The 25448-nt window shown below is 44.6% G+C and overlaps 2 protein-coding genes across 4 annotated transcripts in view; one reads left to right on the top strand and one right to left on the bottom strand.

The window, feature by feature from the left end:
• SLC26A11 (solute carrier family 26 member 11) overlaps nt 1–3632 on the bottom strand; it is a 95815-nt gene extending 92183 nt beyond the window's left edge. For 2 of the 3 annotated variants that reach the window (XM_040331784.1, XM_040331782.1), the window contains exon 1: nt 3228–3314. The gene's annotated coding sequence lies outside the window, so the exon portion shown is untranslated. Of the gene's footprint in view, nt 1–3227; nt 3315–3613 lie in introns of those variants that run through there. The other variant, XM_040331783.1, reaches the window with a different exon arrangement.
• Nucleotides 3336–25448, top strand: part of SGSH (N-sulfoglucosamine sulfohydrolase) — a 78506-nt gene continuing 56393 nt past the window's right edge. The window contains exons 1-2 of the mRNA XM_040331785.1: nt 3336–3443; nt 13165–13325. Of these exons, the coding sequence (XP_040187719.1) occupies nt 3350–3443; nt 13165–13325 (255 nt within the window). The 5' untranslated portion in view covers nt 3336–3349. The remainder of the gene's footprint in view (nt 3444–13164; nt 13326–25448) is intronic.

Raw genomic sequence — 25448 nt, 5'->3', positions numbered from 1 at the left:
TGTAAGGAACATTCTTCTCACTGACCACCAATGTAAGGGACATTCTTCTCACTGACCACCAATGTAAGGGACATTCTTCTCACTGATCACCAATGTAAGGAGCATTCTTCCCACTGACCACCAATGTAAGGAGCATTCTTCTCACTGATCACCAATGTAAGGAACATTCTTCCCACTGATCACCAATGTAAGGAGAATTCTTCCCACTGATCACCAATGTAAGGAGCATGCTTCCCACTGATCACCAATGTAAGGAGCATTCTTCCCACTGACCACCAATGTAAGGAGCATTCTTCTCACTGATCACCAATGTAAGGAACATTCTTCCCACTCATCACCAATGTAAGGAACATTCTTCCCACTGATCACCAATGTAAGGAACATTCTTCCCACTGATCACCAATGTTAGGGACATTCTTCCCACTGATCACCAATGTTAGGGACATTCTTCCCACTGATCACCAATGTAAGGAACATTCTTCCCACTGACCACCAATGTAAGGAACATTCTTCTCACTGACCACCAATGTAAGGAGCATTCTTCCCACTGATCACCAATGTAAGGAACATTCTTCCCACTGACCACCAATGTAAGGAACATTCTTCTCACTGATCACCAATGTAAGGAACATTCTTCCCACTGATCACCAATGTAAGGAGAATTCTTCTCACTGATCACCAATGTAAGGAACATTCTTCCAACTGATCACCAATGTAAGGGACATTCTTCTTCCCACTGATCACCAATGTAAGGAGCATTCTTCCCACTGATCACCAATGTAAGGAACATTCTTCCCACTGATCACCAATGTAAGGAGCATTCTTCCCACTGATCACCAATGTAAGGGACATTCTTCTTCCCACTGATCACCAATGTAAGGAACATTCTTCCCACTGATCACCAATGTAAGGAGAATTCTTCTCACTGATCACCAATGTAAGGAGCATTCTTCTCACTGATCACCAATGTAAGGAACATTCTTCCCTCTGACCACCAATGTAAGGAACATTCTTCTCACTGATCACCAATGTAAGGAACATTCTTCCCACTGATCACCAATGTAAGGGACATTCTTCCCACTGATCACCAATGTAAGGAGCATTCTTCCCACTGATCACCAATGTAAGGAACATTCTTCCCACTGATCACCAATGTAATGGACATTATTCCCACTGATCACCAATGTAAGGGACATTCTTCCCACTGATCACCAATGTAAGGAACATTCTTCCCACTGATCACCAATGTAAGGAGCATTCTTCCCACTGATCACCAATGTAAGGAACATTCTTCCCACTGATCACCAATGTAAGGAACATTCTTCCCACTGATCACCAATGTAAGGAACATTCTTCCCACTGACCTCCAATGTAAGGAACATTCTTCCCACTGACCACCAATGTAAGGAACATTCTTCCCACTGATCACCAATGTAAGGAACATTCTTCCCACTGATCACCAATGTAAGGAACATTCTTCCCACTGATCACCAATGTAAGGAACATTCTTCCCACTGATCACCAATGTAAGGAACATTCTTCCCACTGATCACCAATGTAAGGAACATTCTTCCCACTGATCACCAATGTAAGGGACATTCTTCCCACTGACCACCAATGTAAGGGACATTCTTCTCACTGATCACCAATGTAAGGGACATCCTTCCCACTGACCACCAATGTAAGGAACATTCTTCTCACTGACCACCAATGTAAGGAGCATTCTTCTCACTGATCACCAATGTAAGGAACATTCTTCCCACTGATCACCAATGTAAGGAACATTCTTCTCACTGACCACCAATGTAAGGAGCATTCTTCTCACTGATCACCAATGTAAGGAGCATTCTTCCCACTGATCACCAATGTAAGGGACATTCTTCCCACTGATCACCAATGTAAGGAACATTCTTCCCACTGATCACCAATGTAAGGAACATTCTTCTCACTGACCACCAATGTAAGGAACATTCTTCTCACTGACCACCAATGTAAGGAACATTCTTCTCACTGATCACCAATGTAAGGAACATTCTTCTCACTGATCACCAATGTAAGGAGAATTCTTCTCACTGATCACCAATGTAAGGAACATTCTTCTCACTGATCACCAATGTAAGGAACATTCTTCCCACTGACCACCAATGTAAGGAGCATTCTTCTCACTGATCACCAATGTAAGGGACATTCTTCTCACTGACCACCAATGTAAGGAACATTCTTCCCACTGATCACCAATGTAAGGGACATTCTTCCCACTGACCACCAATGTAAGGAGCATTCTTCTCACTGATCACCAATGTAAGGGACATTCTTCTCACTGACCACCAATGTAAGGAACATTCTTCCCACTGATCACCAATGTAAGGGACATTCTTCCCACTGATCACCAATGTAAGGGACATTCTTCCCACTGATCACCAATGTAAGGGACATTCTCCTCACTGATCACCAATGTAAGGGACATTCTTCCCACTGATCACCAATGTAAGGAGCATTCTTCTCACTGATCACCAATGTAAGGAGCATTCTTCCCACTGACCACCAATGTAAGGAACATTCTCCTCACTGATCACCAATGTAAGGGACATTCTTCTCACTGATCACCAATGTAAGGGACATTCTCCTCACTGATCACCAATGTAAGGGACATTCTCCTCACTGATCACCAATGTAAGGGACATTCTTCCCACTGACCACCAATGTAAGGGACATTCTCCTCACTGATCACCAATGTAAGGGACATTCTCCTCACTGATCACCAATGTAAGGGACATTCTCCTCACTGATCACCAATGTAAGGGACATTCTCCTCACTGATCACCAATGTAAGGGACATTCTCCTCACTGGTCACCAATGTAAGGGACATTCTCCTCACTGATCACCATTTATTTCAGGGGTTCCTCCATATTAAAATGTCTGAGAAAGCCTGGGCTAAGGGCTCAGGGGCTGCAGACAGTCAGAATACAGTATTGGGTACACCTGTACCCACTACCAGGACAGCTCCCCTGGGAAGAAGACAGTAAAGGAGGCGTCTAGCAGACACACAGGAAAACGGATCAGAAGTAGAGGAGCTGTACACAGTGACCAATCGGGTTCTTGCTCTGTTAAGCTTTGCCAAAGAAAGATAACATGTGATTGGCTGCCATGCACAGGTATGACTAATGAGGAGACTATTCAGTGATCGGATCCCCAGACACACACAGTACAATGCCCCATAACATACCATAGATGAATAGATGAGTGCTGGCATAGCACAGCCTCCGTGTCGGTGTGTGTATAGAGGAGTGTTCAGTGTCAGGTCATATGACAGTGGGGAGTGTACAATGGATGTAGAGGGAGGGAAGTATGAACACCATGGAGTCCGCACACCTCTTCTCCTGGCTGCTCTGCACCGGCCTCCTATCCTCAGGGCTGGCCCGAAATGTGCTGCTTCTAGTCGGTGAGTGTGTCCGTCCTAGGCGGAGCTCAGTCCGGGGGGGGGGGGGGTCCGGTGTTTATTCCATGACCAGCCTCTGCACACATATCCCCGTTATCTACACCGCTCTATTCCTCATAGGCAATACACATCCGATTTATCTCCGCTCCCATTGTATAGGAATATACACTTACTACGTTATAATACGCTCAAGGAGCTAGAACGGTGTCTTCTCTTGAGGAGGGAAGGGGACGCTAGGCGCCATCTTATCGGAGCCTCATTTAGCAGTACGGCGGACGCCTCCATCCACAGTAACATGGCGGAAAGAGTGGAGACCAAATACAGGAAGCGGCAGCCTCTAGTGGCAGTAAGAGAAATCACTTTAGTTGTTCTAGGGTAGTGCTGATAAATAAAGTAAAACTAAAAGCACCACTTTCTTTTTTTTCAATAGAGTAAGGGGTCCAGGGAGGGTTATAAGCCCTTTTTAGATTTTTTTTTTCCTGCCATTGGTGTCCCCACTGAAGACTTTACTTCCTGTTTTCATAGTCAAAGCAGGAAGTGAGAGGAAATCCCTACAAAATCAAGGAAGATTTCCTATTACTTTTCTGGGGACAACTCAAAATGTGGGATTTTCTGTAATTTTTGGTGATAATGGTAAACGGGACAAATGGAGAGAGTGAATCGCCCTAACAGGGACACAGACAGCAGTAGAAATCTGACAGGGGTTCTAATCCATCTCCACTCTATCCAGGACTAAACAACAAGAGTTTAACTGCTTGTGGACCACACTCCCGCAATGTACTATAGAAGGGCGGCCCGCACAGGCATAGTGACGTGGCCACCAGTCCCAGAATGACAGTGTGGCTGACTGTTGTGCCTCCTGTCTCCCACCGACACCATTATTGTACAGTGGACCTGGCCAATGATTTCTGTCCAGGACCTGCTGATCGGCTGTGTCCAATCACAGCCCAGAACCCTTTGTTGACAATCAACGCAGAGTGCAGAGGGAACAATCTTTGTTTCTTATTCTTGCAAAAACCATGAGGCTTTAAACCACTTTAACCACTCGCCGCTCTCGTGTGCCCACGATCTCTGTTGCTAGGACACGACGCGACTCCAATCTCTGAAGAGAGCCGCGGCCCTTTAACCATGTGATCGGCTGTGACACAGCGGGTCACATGTAAACACGAATGTGTAGTAATCAGCGCTCCTCGCCTCACACTAACAGAGTGTGAGGAGAGGAGAGCCGATCAGTGGTATCTCCTCACAGGGGGACATCTAGGTATGTGATTACAATTAAGTTCCACCACTGTCAGCAATCAGTGCAATTAGTGATGCCAATCAGTGCTAGCTACCACTGCTGCCCAGTGGCGGCTGATGCTCAAAATTTTTGGGGGGGCGCAAATGAAAAAAAAATTTGCAGCCTCACTGTGCCCATCAAATGCAGCCACTGTGCCATCAATTGTCACCACTGTGCCATGCCATCAAACGCAGCCACTGTGCCATTAATTGTCACCACTGTGCCATGCCATCAAATGCAGCCACTGTGCCCTTTTAATTGTCACCACTGTGCCCTTTTAATTGTCACCACTGTGCCCTTTAATTGTCACCACTGTGCCCTTTAATTGTCGTCGATGTGCCAATTGTTCCAACTGTGCCCATTGTCACCACTGTTGATGTCACTGTGCCCTTTAATTGTCGCCACTGTGCCCATTAATGCCGCTGTGCCAATTGTCCCCATTGTCGCCACTGTGCCCATTGATGTCACTGACTGTGCCCTTCGTCGCCGCTGTGCCCATACCACATTTTATTAAGTCAAATTTCAGTAGCAATTGTTTTGTCCTCATCACAACATTTTCAGGAAGTAGCTGCGCTGTTATGAACACTGTGGAGACACAATACAAAGGATGCATTTACAAGTCTCTTGAAGCCAGTATGAGCATTGATTGTTTGGTTGTTGGGTCTGTTCAGAGCCCCATTAAATTTTATTAGCTTTTAAGTAAGATCTGAAAGGACATATACTTTTAAAAGCTGTACAGTGGAACATAACTCACTTTTACCCCACACTGAAAATTTGGCGTCTTAAAAAATGGTACACTGACAGTTGGGGACTCCTGCACAAACTTTGATGAGCACCTTTGGCTTGGATTATGCTGCAGGCAGGTAAAGTGCCCCTCCCCCCCGCCCGGCACTAACCTTTACTGGAGTCAGCCATCCACGTCTCCCCATGTCTTCTACCACCCTCAATGACTGACAGGCATCTCAGCCAATCAGGTTACCGGTAGCCAGAACCGGCCAACCTGATTGGCTGAGACGCCTGTCAGTCTTATCCAAGGAGCGCATCCACCTTGCGTTCCTTGGTTAAGCTTCCGGGACCCGAGGGCTGTACTTGGAAAGCCTACCAGAGCCGCTGGCTCTGATAGGCACTTCCGTACAGCCAACCAGCTGCCGTTATTCAGATGGTCGGACATGAGCGCCGACCCTCTGAATAGAACAGCGGCAGCGGCGATAATAACATAGATTCGTGCAATGCATGAATCTATGTTATTAGACTCAGTGGCGGTGAGAGCCAGAGGGGGCGGTGCTCCAGCGCCCTCTATGGACGAACCGCCACTGCTGCTGCCCATCATTGCCACCCATCAATGCCCACCAGTGCAACCTATCCATGCCTGCCAGTGCCACCCATCAGTGCTGCCTATCAGTGCTCATTAGTGCCACCTATCAGTGCCCATAAGTGCAGCATTTTCGTGCCTCACCAGTGCCACTCAATCAGTGCCCATATGTCTTGTTTCATCAGTGCCCATTAGTGCCACCTCATCAGTGCAGCATATCAGTGCCCATCAGTGAAAGAGAAAAATTACTTATTTACAAAATTTACTGACCGAAACTAAGAAAAAACGATTTTTTTTTCCAAATTTTCGGTCATTTAAATTTTTTTTTTTTTTTTAGGAAAAAATAAAAAATATAAAAGTGATTAAATACCACCAAAATAATTCTCTATTTGTGTGAAGAAAATTATAAACATTTCACATGACTGCGCAATTGTCATTCAAAATGTGACAGCGCTAAAAGCTGAAAAATAGCCTGGGCAGGAAGGGGGGAGTGCCCGGCATTGAGGTGGTTAAACATTGTTAGACCCCTTTTAGACATACGGACCGTTCAGGTCCGCCTGTCAGTTTTTCAGGTGGATGCTCTATTCACCTCTATGGAGTGACAGAGGTCTGCTAAATGCAGATGATGGAAACACTGGGGTAGATTCAGGTAGATTGGCTTATTTTTATGCGGGCATAGCGTATCTCAGGTACGCTACGCCGCTGTAACTTACTGAGGCAGGTTCTGTATTCACCAAGAACCTGCGCCCTAAGTTACGGCGGTGTAGCGTAAATCTGCCGGCGTAAGCGCGCCTAATTCAAATTGTGAAGAGGTGGGCGTGTTTTATGTAAATAAATGACCCCAAATTACGTTTTTGACTAGCGGCGCATGCGCCGTCCGTGAAAGTAACCCAGTGCGCATGCTCCAAATTAACCCGCAAAAAGCCAATGCTTTCGACGTGAACGTAAATTACACACAGCCACATTCACGGACGACTTACGCAAACAACGTAAAATTTTCAAAATTCGACGTGGGAACGACGTCCATACTTAACCTTTGAGAAAGTCACATGACGAAACGCGTCAGGTGACCTGCACACAGCTCATTCAGTGAGACACACACCAATCACCAGCACGCCTACCTGTCTCAGCTGCTTCCCCTGCTTTAGAACTTACAGCGCCGTAGGAGGATTTTTAAACGGCGCCAGCAGCAGCAGCCACACTATTTAGTGTGAGACCCATAGGCCAGTGGAGTGTGTCTCTCTACTTTGTGTTTTAATATTTTTTATATCTTACTTATTTTTTCTTGTGGACGTATACTTTTTTATATTGGCTCATTGGAGCCCCCCTCTGTGCAGGGCTTCCAGTGGAGGCATAATATTGCCCTTGTCATTTTTAAATAAATATAGTTTTTGGGTGATACCCAATCAAACTTCAAAAACGTATTACACTATGTGGTTCCCCTTGTGTTTTTTTCGTTTTAACCACTGAGTGACTTTGGAGGATAACTTGGACAAAGACCACATTCAATCTGCAGCCCCCGGGAAAGGAGACAGCTGAGGATCTGGGATAATAGGTCGTGACACCACAGACATCGAGGTACCACTACCATCCGCTTTTTGCCCCCTGGGGGGTGACGACGTCCGGTGAGTGGGGACCTATGTGGGGGAGCACAGATGTCACCGCCTTAACCAAGTGAAACGGCACCCAATAGTCACCAGTTTAAATCTGTTAACCCGCATGCAGGAACACAGGAAGAAAATTGTTAGATAAACTCTGTTAAGTCTCTATGCAATTAGTCTGAACACTAGTCCTAATTGATCGGACTCTAAAGTGGATGCTAATTACCACACCTGCTATTATCACTGAATATTGGGACTTGTGTCTCCCTTTATTATATATATTTTTTAGTTATTTTCTATTTATGTATTGTGTTTTATGACACAGTTTTTGCTATAGATCTTCTAGTCCCAGGAGGGACAGTAGGGTTCACACTCTCTCTTTCTTATACAATTGTTTTTTTCTAAACAATTTGATTTTTAAACAAACGGTTTTGCATTGATACTCACTTTTATACTATTTATGGTTTAGTTGCACTTAATTACAAGGCACCGGCAAGGTACTTTTACAGGGATACACACTTCTGTGTGTTACACCACTAGAAACACTTCTCAGCACTCAAGGACTACTGAATGTGCACGATAGAACAAACGGGGGGTGCACACTAAATGCATACACCCTCAATGCACTTTCACCTCATAAATTAACACAGTGCATATATTATAGGGGATCCGTCAGGCACACACACAGGGCCAAGCCTCTAAACGGGCACCTATTTAAGTTTTATTTTTCACTTTTTTGTTCATGCGATTTTGGCACAACATCCATCATTAATAATAGCACCCACAGGAACGCCCATAGTATTGGGGCACCAGACGAGTGCAAGGACCCAGTCAGGTTTTTTCCCCCCCCGGTTTTTTTCTGTTTCTCCACCCGCCACTCTAGTGGCAGCCATATATATATTTTTTGGCACCAGCAAACAGGGTAACAACAATCCAATTGTGGGGGAGGTTCACCATATTGGATCTACCCCTGAACAGGATTACCCAACATCTGTTACTTTGCATAGTAATCGGAACCAATTCAGTGGAATTTTATTTGCAGCGCCATTATCCTATTTCCAACACCAGTTAACACTAATCGCATTTTGCGATTACCTAAGGAGGCAGCAGCGAACATATTGAATCCTAAGCGCGGTTAGTTTTTCTCTTTATTAACATAGGATACGCCTCATATAGCAGGGGTAACTTTACGCCGCAAAAAGCCTAACGTAAACGACGTAAAAAATGCGCCGGGCGGACGTACATTTCTGAATTGGCATATCTACCTAATTTGCATATTCCTTGCGTAAATCAACGGAAGCGCCACCTAGCGGCCAGCGTAAATATGCAACTAAGATACGACGGCGTATGATACTTACGCCGGTCGGATCTTAGGGAAATCAATGCGTAACTGATTCTAAGAATCAGGCGCATAGATACGACGCTGCACACTCAGAGATACGACGGCGTATCTGGAGATGCGCCGTTGTATCTCGTTGCTGAATCTGGCCCACTATTTTTCATTCGTCTGGTGGATTGGATCAGATAAATACAGACAGACCCCTGCTATAAGGGAACATTTTTTTTTTTTTTTTTTTCAGGGTTACAACCACTTTAACACCACCAAAACGTTAACATTGGTAATGTACTAAATGTGGAATAGGAAAAGCCATTTTTTTCCCATAAGAAACACACCTGTATCACACATATACACCTAAGATCAGCTATGAAAAGTGTTTACCCTGAAATGTGAGGAGCACAATCATTGCACAATGTTCTAATTCGGCACCAGAACAGCAAAACACTGAATACTTGTTGCGAAATAAACCACATCATTTACATAAACTCAAACCAAACTTGTACTTCTCCATTCATTGCTTTGGTTGGCTAATAATGTATATCTTTATGGAGAGAAGGTTAGTACTTTGAGTCACTCATCTGGAATTTGTACACAGCTAGTCGGAGAAAAATGAAACATCCTGATCTGCACATGTGTGCTGGCTCAGTGGTTAAAGCAGTATTAAACCCAAAAGGAAACATTTATTTTATTGCAGCTTACCAATTCTTTCATTTTTTTTTTAGGCTTTTTTTCTTCTATTTTCATTTGGTAAACCAGCCAGCAAGTCTGTATTTTAAAAGCAAAAGCACTCCAGCAGAATGTGTCAGTTTACATAGATGAGGAAAAAAACTTAAAGCGGAGCTCCAGTCATATCTATGAAAATTAAGTCAGCAGCTACAAAAAGTGTAGCTGCAAACTTTTAATAAACAGACACTCACCTCTCCTAGGATCCAACGCTGTGCTCACCGAGGGGGTGCTGGGGAACCAGGGCTGGACTGGGACAGAAATTTGACCCTGGACTTCATCCAGACTGGCCCACTTTGACAGGTCTCTCCCATGGCGGCCCGACAACTCCCACACCCCCCATCCCGGCCACCCAAGCCCCCACTCCCCCTTCACTAGCCGTTCTACTTTATTAGAGTAGAACGGCTGGTACTGGTACTCTTATAGGCAGTACCAGTGGGGAAGCTAGACATTATTTCACCCTGGGCAAAGAATTAGTTTGGTGCCCCCCTTATGGGACAAGATTAGTCAGAAGTGAGAAACTCCCAGGCCATAGCTGTTGAGTCAGCTGTCTGTCCCCTCCCCCCATGCTCCTCTTTCGTCCCCCCTGCTCCTCTGGTCCTCCTCCTGCTTCTTTGTTCCCCCCAGGTGAGCGCTGCGGGGAGGGAGAGACGGAGGAGCAGAGGGGGGCGGCAGTCCACTGTCACTGAAGCCAGCCCACTGAGCCATCGGCCCACCGGGAAACTCCCTGTAGTCCCAATGGCCAGTCCATCCCTGTGGAGGACTGTCTTTGACATCCTAACAGTGGGCACCTGTCCCAGAATGACAGTGTGGCTGACTGTTGTGCCTCCTGATCTCATTCATCCAGAGCTGTCTCATTAATACTGGAGGTGTGTTACTGGCCAGATCACCAGGTAAAAACAGTTGGGGGAAAAAAGGCAAAGAAAAGAAAACTAATGTAACCATCACATCTAATGACTGGTAAGCTGCAATATATAAATTATTGGGTTTTGGGTTTAATATTAGGCCACTCGCATTATAAAAAGGAGAGTTCAGCAATGTGTTTTCTCAAAAATAATATTTTAAAATGAACCTTGAGACCCCTACTTCTTTACATTGGACATACTAACCCCTTGGCCTTCAGTCCAAACAGGGGGTCTTATTGGCCAACAAGAGATTTTGTTTGGGAAAGGTGTAGGTGGTAGGGCTTGGCACTGAGGGTGTGCAGATCTCGTACTCTAGGTCAAGTAATCAAGGCATCCATACTGTAAAATATCATATCAAATAGGGCACAACAAAGGTCAAGAGACGACAAAAGAGCAAACCAACATCCTAAGTATACCAGACATTTTCTGGCAATGCTGAAGATTTACTGGCAAGTAATAAACAAAATAGCCTGGAACTCCGCATTAAAGGGGTTGTAAAGACAAAAATATTTTCCTCTTAAATTAAAGTCTGACAGTAGCTGATAAAGTAAAAAGTAATGTTTTGCATTATAACTAGTTTGATACCTGTTGAAATCGAGCTGTTTTATTCACCTCCGTCACTCTTGAATCATTATTCTCACTGACTTCCTGGTTTGCGGTGCGCATTCATTCTTGCTACATCACGGCCTAATGGGAACTACAGTTCCCATTAGGCTTAGCCTCCATGCCTGTGAGGGATAAGAAAGCATCTTCACGCAGGGCTGTAGTCATAGGGAGGGGGTGAGCACATTCTGCTTTCCACCATGCAAAACGGCTCAGGTGCTGGTGGAAAGCAAGAGGAGGAGAGACAAGAAATGGCATTTTCAAACCTGGATTACTGTATTTTGGAGGTCAAAAGGAAAAACGAGGTAAGAGATATTTAAATGCTCTAGCTTACAGCAATCAATTGGTCTAATAAAAAACGAACCTTTAGTGTTCCTTTAAGTGCAAACATATTGAGAATGCATTTTTTTTTACTTCATTCCATCATATTGGCTTATGTAGTTCCTACCCCATTCCATCAGATCAGCCTAGGGGCGACGTCTTAAAGTGGAGTTTCACCTACTTTTGAGAGGTGGTCTTAAACGAAAGACCACCTCTCCACCCCTCCGTTTTTTGGTAGTTAAAAATAAACCATTCTACTAACTTTTTATGAAGTACAGCATGTACTTGCAATCCATCCTGTCCACGGCGCAGGACGTTATTTCCTCTACTTCGGTAAGCCCCGCCGCTGACTTCTGCAACCTGTGTGTGTCCCAGAAGACAGCTGGAAATTCACAAAGCGCTGGGCAGTGAATCCGCAAGGCTCCACTGCCAGTTTCCCTTAATTAGAATTGTGGATGGAACACCGCTTTAACTAGGATATCAGGGAAATCTCCTATGTTTGGCGTTGCATGGTTTGTCTCCAACTACCACTTTTGCTGACCGGATCACCAGGTGAAAATAAAGGGAGGAAAAAAGAAAATATACAGCCACTGCATCTAATGGCCCATACACACGATATGACTTTTTAACAACAACAATCCGACCGTGTGTATGCTCCATCAGACAATTGTTTTCGTTTTTTCATCGGAAAAAAGTTCGCTGTGAATGCTCTCAAACTTTTCGAAAAAACAAATGTCCGATGGAGAATAATCTGATCGTGTGTACACAAGTCCATTGGACTAAAGTCCAAAGTACAAACACGCATGCTCAGAACCAATGCTAAACATCAGCCAACAATAGCAGAAGTTGCCCAAGGGTGGCCGTAAAGACCTGAAAAACCACGTGATTTGGTGAATGTTGGCTGAAAATGTTCTGCCGTGTGTATGCAGAACAAGTTCACGGCCAACGTCCATTTGGACAAAAATCCACGGAAAAGCCTGATCGTGTGTACTAGGCTTAAGAATTGGTAAGCTGCAATATATTACATTCTTGTTTTTCCAGAATTTTTATTATTTTCTGGATAATTTGTTTTAAAAAAAAGAAGATTGAAATCATGTCATGAGTTATGATTTCACACCTCCGTGTAAACAGTCCAAGCATTGTATCCGCGCTGGGAAAAAAAAGCAGACTGCTTGGAAGCACTGGATTGCAAAACCTTTTTTATTTATTCATTTTTTGGAATTGCATACCTTTTTATATTTTTGGGGGGAGGGGGGCAGTTTTTATTGTGATCTGAGCCCTCGTTGGGTAGCTTAACCCACTATTGGTCCTGTTTACCATTATCAGTGGAAATAAAATAATACCATATTTTGGGTTGTCCCAAAAAAGTAATAAAGGGGAAATCTTCCAATAGGTACACTAGTTCTGGTGACCTAGGGGTCCCCAAAGAATTCCCTTGATTTACAGGGATTTCCTCACACTTCCTGTTTGGCTATGGGACAGGAAGTAAAGAAAAATCTCTGCAATGGGGCACAGGCGGTGGGGAAAAGAAAATCTGGCAGGGGTTATATCTCTTCCTTCTCTATCCAAAATGAAAAAAAAAATTGCCTATAGTTCTGCTTTAATCCTCCTCTTCTCTTTTTTTTATATACTCGTTTTAAGGTGATGATGCTGGCTTTGAGATGGATGTATATAACAACACAGCTATTCAAACTCCTCACATGAAAGAGCTGTCCAAGAGGAGCCTCATCTTCAAGAATGCTTTCACCTCTGTAAGCAGCTGCTCTCCTAGTAGAAGTGCTATTCTGACAGGTCTGCCTCAGGTGAGATCTTGCAATGAGACAAATGTGTCTGGTTTTGTGTTTACCATAATTTGACATTGTAATGTACAGCTTAGAGAGGTTGTAAACCTCAGACATGAAATATGAACAAAGCATATCCCTCTATAGTGTCTCAATCCAGAGCACAAAGTGTTAGTTCTGTCTGCTGCATTGTTCCTCTTCCAACCTGCATGAATCACTTGTGACAAGTTTTCCTGACACCCAAAGAAAAATGGTGACAGAGAGGGATCTCCAACTGATTGACAGGCTCAGCTCTGTTCCCGTGAGGTGTGTTAAGGAGGGTGTGTCTCTTCCCTCCAATCAGCTCTCAGGGATCTCCTCACTGAGTGTAACTTTAGCTCTCCGCCCCCTTTTTTCTGAACTCTCAGACAAGCTTATAAATTCAGCACTTTAAATGGAGGATATGTAGGATAATTTGTTTCAGCTCTGTGTGTTACCGAAGGCCAGTCACTTCACTGGGTATATGTAAGGGTTTATAACCACTTTAAACACTTGCTGGCCGCACATGGTCAAATGACGGAGGAGCTGTGCGGCTCTCGTTCTGGGACGACATCATATGAAGGCACTTCAGAACGGCCGATCTTGCGTGCTGTGGGGGCTGCTGCGCCATGTTTCTAGGACACATTGCGACCCCAAATTTTGGCAAAGAGCCCTTTAACCGTGTGATCGGATGTGTCCAATCACAGCCGATCACGTGTAAATGTGTAAGTGCTGTTTATCGGCTCGCCTCACACTGACCGAGTGTATGGCGAGGAGAGCCGATCAGCGGCATCTCCTTGCAGGGGAGACCAGGAGTGGTAATCGGGGCACTGATTACAGTAAAGCTCCAGCTGTGCCCATCAGTGACACCAATCAGTGCCCATTAGTAATGCCAGTCAGTGCCACCTATCAGTGCAGCATATTAGTGCCTCCTCATCCGTGCCACCTAATAAGTGCTGCCTCATAAGTGCCACCTCATCAGTGAACATCTGTGAAGGAGAAAAATTACTTATTCACAAAATTTACTGACAGAAACTAAGAATTTTTTATTTTTCTAAATTTTCAGTCTTTTTTTTAGTACAAATACAGCTTTTTCTTAAGAACAGAAACAGGTACAACTCTGCTACAAAGTTTGTTAAAATATTTGTTTATAAAGTAATGTGCAAACATTTTAGGCAGGTCTGAAGAAATGCTGTAACAAATGAAATACCTGGCTGATCCTGACAGTTTCTGCCTTCCCCTATGTAAACTGACCACGGTGTATCATGGCTGCTAATCCCTGACACCTTGGTCAGTTTACATGCCCCCGTCATCCGCAGCCCTGCTGTCCTCCCCCCTCCATCACTGCCTGTTGGCTCCTGTGAGCCGTCTGGCTGTTTTGATGTTGAATTTTAAAAGCAGAGGCAAAGCTGCTGATCTCACAGGTTTGCAAATCTGACAGAACACTGCTGCTTTAAAAATTCAACATCAAAACAGTCAGACAGATTTCAAAATACTGTATCTCACTATATAAGCTGAGTTTACTGGTAAAAATAAGTGCAAGACTTCAGTGGGTGCAAAAAGATGTCAATTTTCTTTCTTCTCACTGTATCCTTACTGCGGCCAACTGCGGGGTGTACCAATATGGCCGTGATGGAACGTCACTCTTGTTACAAAATCTGACAGGTTGCCTAATCCTGAACAAATACCGGCATTCCAGGCATGGGAGCTGTCACATCTGCTTGTACGCTCAACCAAACTGTCAATCCATCAAATGACTGATCGGCAAATGCCATGGTGCTGCACATGTGACCAGTTATGACACCAAACAGAATCTAAGATGACGGCTTCCTGAGCTGAAAAAAAGGAGGGTTTAGTTCCACTTTAATCTCTGGTTTAAATATAAATCGTAGTGTCACTGAAAAACACAAACTGGAGAGAATTCTCTAAATGTTCAGGAAAAGATGACGTCTGAAAATGATGAAAACTGTTGGAGGTCATTTGCATTAAAATATAACTTTATACGTTTTTTTGGTTCAAAGTAGTTGATATCAAAACATAAAATAGTGCGCCGCTATTTTTTGGAGCAGAGAGAGGTTGATTTTAAAAGGTGTTTTTTTTTTCTATCTTGGGTAGAGCTGCACTATTTTTATGTTTTGATATTGTACAAAGGTGTTGTGGAATCACTAATTGTATTTTTTCTACTCACTTAAGGGAGTTTACTGACTTAGCTGATTGCTTTCTTTATCGTACACCACGGTACACAGGGCCATTAATCATCACATAATGGGTTGTATGGACACCAGAGGTGATTGGACACTGGCACAACCAATCAGAGACAGTTTCCCTCCATATAGCCCCTCCCATCAGGGGAGTACCTCGCCAGTGTCTAAGGATTGGACGCAATGGGAAAGTGAGAAGGGAAGCTCGAGCAAAGAACCCTGTTTTGGGCTAGAAGAGCTAGACCGCCGGGTCCATCCAGGACGCAGAATTTTAGCCTAAATTGGATGTGACTAGGGCCTCTTGCAGAAGGCGTCGCCTGTAATGTCTCTCTCTAGAGGACTGGGCTCTGAAGTTCCAGCACTTGCGCTATTGCAGCTAAAAGGCCTGGTCAGAGTCTTTTACAAGGCCCAGGGAAGAGGTATCCTTTACATAGGAACCCATACCCCTGAAGGTTGGCACACAAAGCCCTGCAGAGCTCTGCCTCCCACCGCCTATAATTTCCAAGGAGGGGTTTTAAAGCCCCAAAGAGGGCACAGGGAGATCCCCCGTGCCTCCAGACAGCCGCATCAGCGGTGTAGCATGTGGGGGCGCGCACGCATGGGGACACGCTTTTAAAGCCCCAGGACCGGAAATAGCAGGAGCGCGCATGGGACGCCGAATTTTTAAAAATGGCGCTCAGACAGAAGCAGCAAGAAAGCCAGCACCTACACCAGCTTCCCCTCGCGACCAAGCAGCTCGGGGACACGTAAGCTAAGGTGGTTGGTGGGGACTGCCAAAGAGAGACACCTACTCTTTGCATGAACCTGTGTGTTTAAGTTGCATACTGTTATACAGATTTCTAAACTGAGCACAGTAGTATATGCATATTGGTATCTTGGCTTGTTGCTTTGAGAATGTCTTCCATAAAGAAAGGTTCAGGGACTAGAAATAAGAAAACAGCACTGCCGGAGACAGGGGGTTCTTCCCGCGCCTGTTCGGTACCATTCTCCCCTGTAAGCCTTGATTTGCCTATACAGGAGGATCCTTTGCCACTTTCAGGAGTCTCTCTGGTGGCACCGGGGCCTGCATATGTCACTGAAGACACTTTTACGGCAGCCATGGAGAAATTAGAGGAAAAGATTGCGACTTTAGTCGCTAAGTCCTCTCAAAGGGACAAAAAGTGAAGCAGATCTCCTGTGTCAGCTATAGATCCACTGTCAGAAAGATCTGAAGAGGAGAAGGAGGAGGATGAGGCTATATCTGCAGAAGACAGGGATGAGGAGTCGAACGGCTCAGGGGTATCAGAGGAGCCTTTTTCTGCCTCTCAGATGCTGAAATCGCAGATGCAGTGTTCTGCGGAAGCAGTACACACTGCATTCAGACTGCCCCCTACTGACTTATCGGAATCACCTGTCTCCTCGCTAGGTTCACTAAAATCTCTGCAGAGTTCAGGCTCTTTTCCAGTTCATCCACTGTTAAAGAAGCTAATTTACGCAGACTGGTCATACCCAGACAAGCGCTTCTCCCCTCCAAAGAAATTAGAAATTCTTTATCCTATGGAAGAAGAATTTACCAAAAAGTGGAGTTTACCTGCGGTTTATCTTGTGTAAACAAGAACCTGACTTGTCCAGTGGATGACGTACAGGTGTTTAAAGACCCTTCAGAAAAAAGGTTGGAAATCCTCCTTCCTGTTGGCAGGTGCAGTTGCACAACCTGCTGTAGCCGCAGTGGGTATGTGTCAGGTCCTCAAGGACCAGGTAAAGCAAGGACTTAAGGAGTTGTTTTCAGAACAGGCCAGGTTGTGGGAACATTTTCCCAAGGCCTTGCGTTTTACAATAGATGCTATGAGAGATTCGATCCAGCAAGCATCTCGTCTGGCACTCCAGTTGGTGCATATGCGCAGAGTCCTTTGGTTAAAACATTGGTCTGCGGAAGTACCATGCAAGAAGCTTCTAGCAAGTTTCCCCATTTATGGTGAACGCCTCTTCGGGAAAGACTTGGAGAAATATATCCAAAAGATTTCCAGCGGGAAGTCTACGCTGTTACCACAAGCGACCTTGTTTTAACCACTTAACCACTTCCCGACCTCCTCATGTACATTTACGTCGGCAGAATGGCACGGACAGGCACATCAACGTACCTGTACGTGCCTGCCTAGACGTGGGTGGGGGGTCCGATCGGGACCCCCCCCGGTACATGCGGAGGTCGGGTCCGCTCGGGGAGCGATCCGGGACGACGGCGCGGCTATTTGTTTATAGCCGCTCCGTTGCGATCGCTCCCCGGAGCTGAAGTGCTTCACTGTGGCGGCGCATCGATCGAGTGATCCCTTTTATAGGGAAGACTCGATCGATGGTGTCATTCCTACAGCCACACCCCCCTACACTAGTAAACACATACACAGTGATCCCTAAATGTTACAGCGCCCCCTGTGTTTAACTCCCAAACTGCAACTGTCATTTTCACAATAAAGAATGCAATTTAAATGCATTTTTTGCTGTGAAAATGACAATGGTCCCAAAAATGTGTCAAAATTGTCCGAAGTGTCCGCCATAATGTCGCAGTCATGAAAAAAATCGCTGATCGCCGCCATTACTAGTAAAAAAAATAAAAAAAATAAAAATGCAAAAAAACCATCCCCTATTTTGTAAACGCTATAAATTTTGCGCAAACCAACCGATAAACGATTATTGCGATTTTTTTTTTTTACCAAAAATAGGTAGAAGAATACGTATCGGCCTAAACTGAGGGAAAATTTTTTTTTTATATATGTTTTTGGGGGGTATTTATTACAGCAAAAAGTAAAAAATATTGAATTTTTTTTTAAATTGTTGCTATATTTTTGTTTATAGCGCAAAAAATAAAAACCGCAGAGGTGATCAAATACCACCAAAAGAAAGCTCTATTTGTGGGGAAAAAAGGACGCCAATTTTGTTTGGGAGCCACGTCGCACGACCGCGCAATTGTCTGTTAAAGCGACTCAGTCCCGAACTGTAAAAACCCCTTGGGTCTTTAGCCAGCATATTGGTCCGAGGCTTAAGTGGTTAAGGACCGCCTCCTGCACATATACGTCGGCAGAATGGCACGGCTGGGCACAAGCACGTACGTCCTCTTTAAATGCCCAGCCGTGGGCCTCGGGTGCGCACCCGCGACCCGGTCCGATGCTCCGTGACCGCGGGACCTGCAGACCCGATCGCCGCTGGAGTCCCGCTATCGGTCCCGGAGCCGAAGAACAGGGAAAGCTGTGTGTAAACACAGCTTCCCCGTTCTTCACTGTGGCGCCGTCATCGATCGTGTGTTCCCTAATATAGGAAAACACAATCAATGACGTCACACCTACAGCCACACCCCCCTACAGTTAGAAACACAGATGAGGTCACATTTAACCCCATCAGCGCCCCCTTGTGGTTAACTCCCAAACTGCAATTGTAATTTTCACAGTAAACAATGCATTTTTAATGCATTTTTTGCAGTGAAAATTACAATGGTCCCAAAAATGTGTCAAAATTGTCCGAAGTGTCCGCCATAATGTCGCAGTCATGAAAAAAATCGCTGATCGCCGCCATTAGTAGTAAAAAAAAAAATAATAATAATAAAAATGCAATAAAACTATCCCCTATTTTGTAAATGCTATAAATTTTGCGCAAACCAATCGATAAACGCTTATTGCTATTTTTTTTTTTTTTACCAAAAATAGCTAGAAGAATACTTATCGGCCTAAACTGAGGAAATTTTTTTTTTTTTTTTAGATGTTTTTGGGGGATATTTATTATAGCAAAAAGTAAAAAATATTGAATTTTTTTCAAAATTTACGCTCTATTTTTGTTTATAGCACAAAAAATAAAAACCACAGAGGTGATCAAATACCACCAAAAGAAAGCTCTATTTGTGGGAAAAAAGGAAGCCAATTTTGTTTGGGAGCCACGTCGCACGACCGTGCAATTGTCAGTTAAAGCGACGCAGTGCCGAATGGCAAAAACTGGCCAGGTCTTTTACCTGCCTAAAGGTCCAGGTCTTAAGTGGTTAAACGTTCCCTGTCCCCGGCTCCTGGTAAAGTTATCTCAAGCCAGTGGCGATGGCATTTTCAGCCAGCCACGAAAGCCAAGGAAGAGCAGCCTCAGAGAGGCAAGAAACAGTGGGGTTCTAAGGCTAACAAGCAGAACCCCAAAACCTCTGCACAAAGAGGCGCCCCCACAGTATCCCTAGGGTACAAGGTGGAGTTCCGAGAGATCCCATCTTCTCAGTTCCGAAGTTCAGGCCTCTCTAAAGATCCTCTAAAAAGAGCACCCTTCTTGAAAGGATTGGATCACTTGCTGTCCCAAGGGGTGATCACAGAAGTACCCCTAAGGGAGCAAGGTTCAGGTTTTTATTCAAACCTCTTCGTGATCCCAAAACCAAACGGAGACGTCAGACCCATCCTGGATCTGAGATTGCTAAATCAGTTCCTAAACATTTGCCATTTCTGTCAAGGAAGCATGAATCAGACATACAAAACAGATAAATGAATAAGAGGATCTTTATTGAAAACCAAACAGCAAGGTCAAAGTCCACGCTGACGATCGTAACCGCCAGAAGAGTCGTCCAACAGTGCCAGGGTCGATAGCCAGGGAAGAACGTCAGCCAAGCCGGAGTCTGTAGCCAGAGACGGGGTGAAACGAAGCCGGGGATCAGGAACCAGAAGGAACGTCCGTAGCCGGGTCGGTAACCAGGAACAAGCAGCACGATCACAGAAGGAGTAACAGACGAGAGGCCCAAGCAAGGAAATGCTGCAGCTGCCGTCATATATATATATGCAGAGCAGCCAGCTCCTCCCAGTGGGAAGGAGGAGCCGCAGAGTGAGACAGGTTACAAGAACCCCATGAAGCAAGATGGCCGCCAGCACATGTCAGTGATGAGAAGCCTGCAAAGAGGTAAGACCATGACAATTTCCGAATGGAAACTATTCGTTCAGTAGTCGCCACCCTACTAGGCGGAGAATTCATGGCGTCAATAGACATCAAGGATGCCTATTTACATGTACCTATCCATCCCGCTCACCATATATTCTTAAGGTTTGCGGTAGAGCATGGCCACTTTCAATTTGTGGCTCTGCCCTTCAGGGTAGCCACCGCACCACGAGTATTTACAAAAGTACTGCCCCTCTACTAGCAAATCTCAGAGCACAGGGCATAGTGACAACAGCCTATTTGGATGATCTACTTGTGATAGATCATTCAGTGGCAAGGTTAAATCACGCTGTATCGACTACAATAGGATACCTGGAGAAGTGAGGATTGATAATAAACCTACAAAAATCCTCTCTACAAGTCCAAAGAAGGGTAGAGTATCTGGGCATGATCATAGATACAGCCCAAAGCCGTGTGTTTCTACCAGAGTCAAAGATGAAATCACTAAGGGATCTGATCCACAAGGTGAAGGCAAAGAAAAAGCCATCCATTCGCCTTTGCATGAGGCTATTGGGGAAGATGGTAGCCTCTTTCGAGGCTGTCCCTTATGCCCAGTTTCATTCGAGACTGCTTCAAGGCGATATTTTAGCGGCCTGGAACAGGAAGATCCAATCTCTGGATTTACCCATGCACCTGTCTTCACAGGTGCACCAGGACTTCAGTTGGTGGTTAAAGGGTCACTAAAGGAAATTTTTCTTTTAGCTAAATAGCTTCCTTTACCTTACTGCAGTCCTGGTTTCATGTCCTCATTGTTCGTTTTTGCTTTGATGTTGTTGTAATTCCTCTCTGTTCTGGACACTTCCTGGTTGTCTGTTTCCTGATCACCACAGTACTGGGAGATTTCTCACTGCGGTGACTAATCAAGGAGGTGTGATTGCTGTTTGTCAGCACCAATCCAGTTTCGTTTTACAATCCATCACTGCCCTCTATTGGCTCTTTGTCTCTGTACATCAGAGAACCAGGAAACAACAGCAAAAACTAAACTATACTTCAGGTACATTAAATGATTGTTTTTTATCTAAAATTCCTTTATTGACCCTTTAAGGACCAAAAACTTAAAGAATGGAAGATCTTTTTGCCCAATCACCTGGAAGGTGGTGTCAACAGATGCCAGCCTAACGGGCTGGGGAGCTGTACTGGAGGAGGCTTCAGCCCAGGGAATCTGGACCAAAGCCAAGAGAGACATACCCATCAACTTACTGGAGTTACGGGCAGTATATTTTGCCCTCAGAACTAGGACAAGCAGGTTACAGGACCACCCGGTTCGGATTCAGTCCAACAATGCTACAGCAGTGGCTTACATCAATCACCAAGGAGGCACCCGCAGCCAGGGTGCCCAGAAGGAAGTAAATCACATCTTGAGATGGGCAGAACATATTGCCTTTCGGCAATTTTCATTTCAGGGGTAGAGAACTGGCAAGCAGACTATTTGAGTCGCCAGCAGTTATCACCAGGAGAGTGGTCTCTCCACCCCGAAATCTTTTAGGCCATTTGGCAGAAATGGGGGACCCCCGATGTAGATCTATTAGCTTCCAGGTTCAACAGGAAGCTGGACAATTTTGTATCCAGGACAAAAGATCCCCTGGCTTACGAATCGGATGCACTGGTAGTGTTGTGGAATCAGTTTTCACTGATTTATGCCTTTCCACCAATCCCCCTTCTACAAAGACTGATTTGCAGGATCAAGAGGGAAGGAATTTCAGTAATCTTGGTGGCCCCAGATTGGCCCAGAAGACCCTGGTACGCCGAGATCATAAAGATGGCAGTAGGAACACCGTGGAAGCTTCCGCATCGTCATGATCTATTGTCACAAGGTCCAGTGTTCCACCCTTCCTTCAAAGGTTAAATTTGACGGTTTGGCTGATGAGACCCACATTCTAAAGAAGAGAGGGCTCTCAGGCTCAGTACTTTCTACGATTATTAATGCCAGATCGCCAGCTTCCAGACAGATCTACTACAGAGTATGGAAGTCATATGTTTCATGGTGTGAAACTAACAAATGGAATCCTCAGAGATATGACATTAGTAGGATTCTTGCTTTTTGACAGCTAGGAGTGAATATGTAATTAGTCCTTACTATTATTAAAGCGGATGTGCCATGAAAAAAAAAAATTAAAAGCCAGCAGCTACAAATACTGCAGATGCTGACTTTTAATATTAGGACACTTACCTGTCCTGGAGTCCAGCGCCGTCCGCAGCAGAGGACGAGCGAGCGCTCGTCACTCTGCTGCTCCCCCCGCCATCCACGGTGAGGGAACCAGGAAGTGAAGCGCTCCGGCTTCACTGCCCGGTTCCCTACGGCGCATGCGCGAGTCACGCTGCGCCTGTCGATTGGCTCCCGCTGTGTACTGGGAGCCGAGTGTTCCCAGCACACAACGGGGGGGGGGGGTGGCGGGAGGTGACGTCATGCCCGCAGTCTGCCCGAGACTGTTGTGGCCGGAAGTGGGTGCAAATACCTGTCTTTAGACAGGTATCTGCATCCCCCCCCCTGAAAGGTGTCAAATGAGACACTGGAGGGGGGGGGTTCCGATCAGCGTGAGTTCCACTTTAGGGTGGAGCTCCGCTTTAAGGGTCAAATATCAGCTCTATCGGTTTTCTTTCAAAGACCCCTGGCATCTCATTCCCTAGTGAGGGCTTTTATTCAAGGGGTAGTATGGCTCAATCCGCCTGTCAAGTCTCCCTTGTGCCCATGGGATCTGAATTTAGTACTATCAGTGTTGCAGAGGCAACCCTTTGAACCTATTCGCCACATTCCACTGATTCTTTTAAGCAGGCAATTGGCGTTTCTGATTGCTATCTCTTCGGCTAGAAGAGTATCTGAATTAGCAGCTCTTTCTTGTAAAGAGCCTTATCTAGTTTGTCATAAAGACAAAATGGTACTACGACTCCCAACCTGCTTTTTTACCTAAGGTGATGTCGGCTTTTCATTTATCCGTAGACAGCGGAGGAAAAGTTGTTACACCTTTACAGCTCTCACAAGAGGAGTGCCCCTCATGGTGTAGTACGTAAAAAAGGTATTGGCTACTTAAAATCAAACCGATATTGCACTCACATTTAAATGTGCCCGTATGCCGGCACCAAGCCGGCATACGGGCTTGGTGAGTGCAATATCTGTTTGATTTTAAGAAGCCAATACATTTTTTACGTACTACACCATGAGGGGCACTCCTACAATAATTCATAAAAAAGAGGAGAGATAGAGACCCCATTGGCATATTCAAGTCATGTGGCGATTGGTGAACAGACGTGTAAAAGGAGTGGTTATCATGGGAATGAACCAAATGCATTTTGATTGATTGAGATCTGGTGAGTGGCCATTTCTAGCGGTGACGGGAATATCACAGAAAGTGGTGTCATTATCGTTGTATTATAAACCCACGGGAGAAGCACTTAAATTAATATTTAATCAGCACATTGGGACTTTAATGAACAGAGGATATATTTAATCCTCCACCGAATTGTCATATATATATATATTGTTTCACCATATACATTGTTCTTTAATATTGTTTTATTATATATATTTTTTCTGGTTTTTGTATAACACTTGTTTGCCTTGGATGGGCAGTCACCTTTAATATTTTGGATAAGGTTACTAAAGCACTATATGAGCATTATGTCAATCGCATAGATAGATTCACGCAAGTTGCACATAGGTTTATACCTCTTTGGGGTGTATTTATATTCCCTGTGAGAATTTTAGCACATTTGTTTATTTAAATAGAGGTGTTGTGTGTTGACGATTAACAATTTAATCAGTACCTATAAACAGGTGGTGATAAATAAAGGGAAAAAAGAAGGGGAGCGCAATTAACTCACTACACATATTTCTTAAAGGACCAGACACCAACAGGTGTCCTGACCCTTTTCTTTCCTGATTGCAGCAAACCCACTACAATAACATAATATAATATATATTTCCACTTGCGCCAGCAATATTTTATTGTCCTTATAGTAACCAGGGAAGGATTGGAAACCATTGGCCTGGATGAAAAACATAGCCAACTAGCCCTTGCCTGTTAGGGATAGCTTTCTATGTCCCGTGGTGTACTCCAAGAAAAGGATTTTACAGGTAAGCGGTTATAAAAATCCTGTTTTTTTTTGTCTAGTTTTTCAAAGTAGTTAAAATTGCTAAAAATAATAATTCCAGTCATTATCCCAGCATACCAACTTTGAGCCCAGGAGCATTTATTATGCCAGCATACCAACTTTGAATCCAGGAGCAATCATTATGCCAGCATACCAACTTTGAATCCAGGAGCAGTCCTTATGCCAGCATACCAACTTTGAATCCAGGAGCAGTCCTTATGCCAGCATACCAACTTTGAATCCAGGAGCAGTCCTTATGCCAGCATACCAACTTTGAATCCAGGAGCATTTATTATGCCAGCATACCAACTTTGAATCCAGGTGCAGTCATACCAGCATACCAACTTTGAATCCAGGTGCAGTCATTATGCCAGCATACCAACTTTAAATCCAGGTGCAGTCATTATGCCAGCATACCAACTTTGAATCCAGGAGCATTCAATATGCTAACATACCAACTTGGAATCCATTGACAGTTGCTATAATATTTCTCAATTGTGCTATAACTTGTTGCAGTCCAGATAAGGTAGTAACCAGGGAAGGATTGGAAACCATTGGCCTGGATGAAAAACATAGCCAACTAGCCCTTGCCTGTTAGGGATAGCTTTCTGTGGGCTAAATGTAATGTACCATAATGCTCAAAAGGAACATGGTTTATTCTTTTTTTTTTTTACAACTTTCAGACATTCATTTATGAGACATCTCAGAGCTACAAAGAAAGTTTGTGCTTCTAAACTTCCCTTACCCAGGTCGGAACAGGACGCGTCTGGCTTTATAATGTCTGCCACGTGTCGCTGACTTTAGGTCCTACTTTGCTCAAGATCAGGGCCACGAACCTTGACCTCCCAGCCCTTTCTTCTCCTGGTAGTAACTCATGCAAGCATAGTTTAGTCAAATCAACCCAGTGATTAGT

Source organism: Rana temporaria, chromosome 12, assembly GCF_905171775.1.
Source record: "Rana temporaria chromosome 12, aRanTem1.1, whole genome shotgun sequence".
Taxonomy (NCBI): Eukaryota; Metazoa; Chordata; class Amphibia; order Anura; family Ranidae; genus Rana; species Rana temporaria.
This window is presented reverse-complemented; position numbering and strand designations above follow the sequence as displayed.